General features: G+C 41.3%; 1 protein-coding gene across 1 annotated transcript; it reads right to left on the reverse strand.

Annotated features, from left to right (window-relative positions):
* Positions 1–1,313: 1,313 nt before the first annotated feature.
* LOC132978519 (beta-1,3-galactosyltransferase 1-like) lies at positions 1,314–2,696 on the reverse strand. The gene has a single exon (XM_061043723.1). The coding sequence runs from the start codon at positions 2,694–2,696 to the stop codon at positions 1,533–1,535; it is 1,164 nt and encodes a 387-aa protein (XP_060899706.1). The 3' UTR covers positions 1,314–1,532.
* Between the last annotated feature and the right edge of the window lie 202 nt (positions 2,697–2,898).

Raw genomic sequence — 2,898 nt, forward strand, 5'->3', positions numbered from 1 at the left:
CCTCTTTATACAAGTTGAAGTGATATATATACACCAACAGTGACAATTACCATGACAGAGCTATTTAATAACTACCAATCAAATGTCACCTTTGATAAAGACTTGAGATAAGTTATCAAGTGGGACCATATCTGGGTTCTGATGCAGACTGAAGTCTTGTATCAATGTTTACTTAAAATAAAGTTTGTGGAGCAGCGCTGTTTGACCTTTAAAACTTGTTGGTGAGCTTTTAAATCACTTCTTAGCTGTGTTCATCGCCCATGCAATCAGACTTCTTAATACTCCACACGTTTTTTTAGATGTTTTTTGACACACTGGTCCATCACACTAAAGCAAGACAAAGGAGGCAAAAACCCCAAGATAGGAGAAAAAAATCTGATCAAGTAAAGGCAGAGAGCAGATCACTGCATGGCTGTAACTTTAGACTGTGAGGTTTAATGTCAAAGATGATTTTGAAAGGACATCTGACGTGCCCTTTCTTCAAGTGCTTGTGCACTACTGTTCTCCTATGATAAGCAAGGTACGCTTTAAAAGTCTTGTGGCATTCCTTTTTTTCCAGCTGGGAGTCTGATGTGTTACTTTTTCGTCAGAACTGGAGCAACAGAGCGATTAGGAGTTGTTAGACATAGCAGGAACAATGTATGGTTTAAGCTGTCTGAATTTGCTGCTGATGAGTTAAAGTGACGGGGGTTAGCCCCTAAATTAGCGTGTTAAATGCTCCCAGAGTGTCGAAGTTTTAGGACAGAAAAAGAAGTTTAAGGTGTGATGGTGCTGCAAAGGCTGCTGCACTTATGCTAATTCCTGTTTTTCATTATGTAAAGTGCCTGAGATAGCTTTTGTTATGATTCTGGCTATGATAAAGAAATGTATCGAATGGAAGGATTGGTTAATTGATTAATGATTTTTGATTGATATTGTTGTAAGTGTTTGATATTTCCTGTTTCCCATTAAAGGTCACATATTATCCTGCTTTTCAACCAGTCTAAATAAGTGTCAGAGTTTCCCAAAACATGTCTGTGAAATTTCTTGTTCTAAATCCACTCTGATCCTGTATTTGATCATGCCTATAAACTCCTCTATTTCAGCCCTGCTCAGAACAGGCTGTTTCTGTGTCTGTACCTTTAAATGTAATATGAGCTGTTTCTGGAAGGGCTTGGGTGGCTTGGGCTTTCTCGCCCCATGCTCGAATGTTTACAGTGATAGAGCAGACTCAGAGAGAAGAACAAACACCTAGCTGTGGGAGTGTCACCCATGTGGGGAGGGGTCATTGCCCTTTATGATGTCATGAGGGGAAAAAATCTCCAAACGGCCTGTTTGAGCACACATTTTCTGAATAGTGAGGCAGGCAAAAGACAGAGTGGATGGACTTTTCTCATCATTGGGGGCTTGTAGACAGACTAGGAACACATGTTAGTGTTAGAACAACATGGTAAAGTGTATTTTGAATAATATGTGACCTTTAAACAAATCCAACAATGGCAAAAGTTATCCACATAATGCTGTTTGTTTGCTGTCGTATGCTGTGTACGGGATCAGCAGTATGATCCAGGTTTTTTAAAGTCTTTCCAAATCCATATACGATCCATGAGATCACTTGTCTGGGTGTATATCAGCCTGGAGTATCCACAGCGACTGTAATTCAAATCACCAGTATGAAAATAAGTCGGAACTGGGGGGTTAGTGAAGTGGAGTTTCAAGTGCAGCATACACATCCCTATATACACATCTTCAAGGAACAAGGCTTTAACATGTCTGGAGGCCTCCACCAACTTTTTAGGGAGGTCCTGAGTAAAAACGTAGCCCACGCCATTAGCATAGGGTGGGAAATATGGATCGGGGTATGAAGACTCTGGTAGGAACCATTTAGATTCTCTGTCCCTGAAGACACGGGCTCCTATTATCACACTTCCAGTCATGTAGTTTGTCTTTGGAGCATTTAAAAGCATGCTGATGAGTTTGGGCACATTAAGAAACATGTCAGAATCGATCTTCATGGCGTAGGAGATGTTAGGGCACTGCAAGTTCAGCCACTCCATCATCACCATGGTCTTGATAGTCAGGTTGTTGTAGCAGTCCATGAAGTTGCCCTGGATAAGATCGTGATGCTTTTCGCTCTCCTCCAGCAGCTGCTTCTGGATCTGTTCCGCTTCCTCCCCGATGTGCTGCCCCAGAACAAAGAACAGCGTAACCACTTTACCCAGGACCAGCCTTTCATTTCCCCAGGTACTGCGGATGATGTTGCGGTGCAACCTGTTGCGTGGTGCTACAGGAACCATCAGCACGAGAAAGGGTTTTTGCAGCTCACATTTGTTCGGCTCATTTATGGTGAAGTGGTACTCATGGGGATACTCCACCCAGTAGGGTCCTCGAGCTTTATAAGGAACCGGTGTTTGGGGCTCAGTTGTGGTCTCTGGAGCTTTTGAACTCGTCAAGGTCGTCACTCCTGATGACGGTAAGATGCCCTGATTTGTAAAATCTTCATCAGATGGTATTGGTCTTTTAAATGGTATATAAATATCCTGTATCTTTGTGTAGAGGAAAAAAAAAAACAACGAATTGACCAGGATGGAACAGATGAGGACACGTCTGGAAGATTTGCACCATCTCTTAGTTGAGAGTTTCAAAACATCAACTGTTCTCCACCCGAGAGGGACACTGTGGAGCGTGTTGATGGAGAAGAAATTACATATAATCATTATATGAGATCAAATGATAAACATAAAATTCACAATATAACAAGAATCGTTAAGCCAATGATACACAACTTTCATGACCCAAGTATATTAACCTTTACATGAGTAAACGTTTTGATAAGGAGGCATTTTCCAAACCTTGGATTATCGTTAGCTCTGGAAACAGAACAGCTGAACAAAACAAAAACCTTAAATCAAAATAAAT

This window comes from Labrus mixtus, chromosome 8 (assembly GCF_963584025.1).
Source record: "Labrus mixtus chromosome 8, fLabMix1.1, whole genome shotgun sequence".
In the NCBI taxonomy this organism is placed as follows: domain Eukaryota; kingdom Metazoa; phylum Chordata; class Actinopteri; order Labriformes; family Labridae; genus Labrus; species Labrus mixtus.

Coding starts and splice junctions, on each gene's coding strand:
- LOC132978519 (XM_061043723.1), bottom strand. CDS start 2,696: ATGATTATATGTAATTTCTTCTCCATCAACACGCTCCACAGTGTCCCT.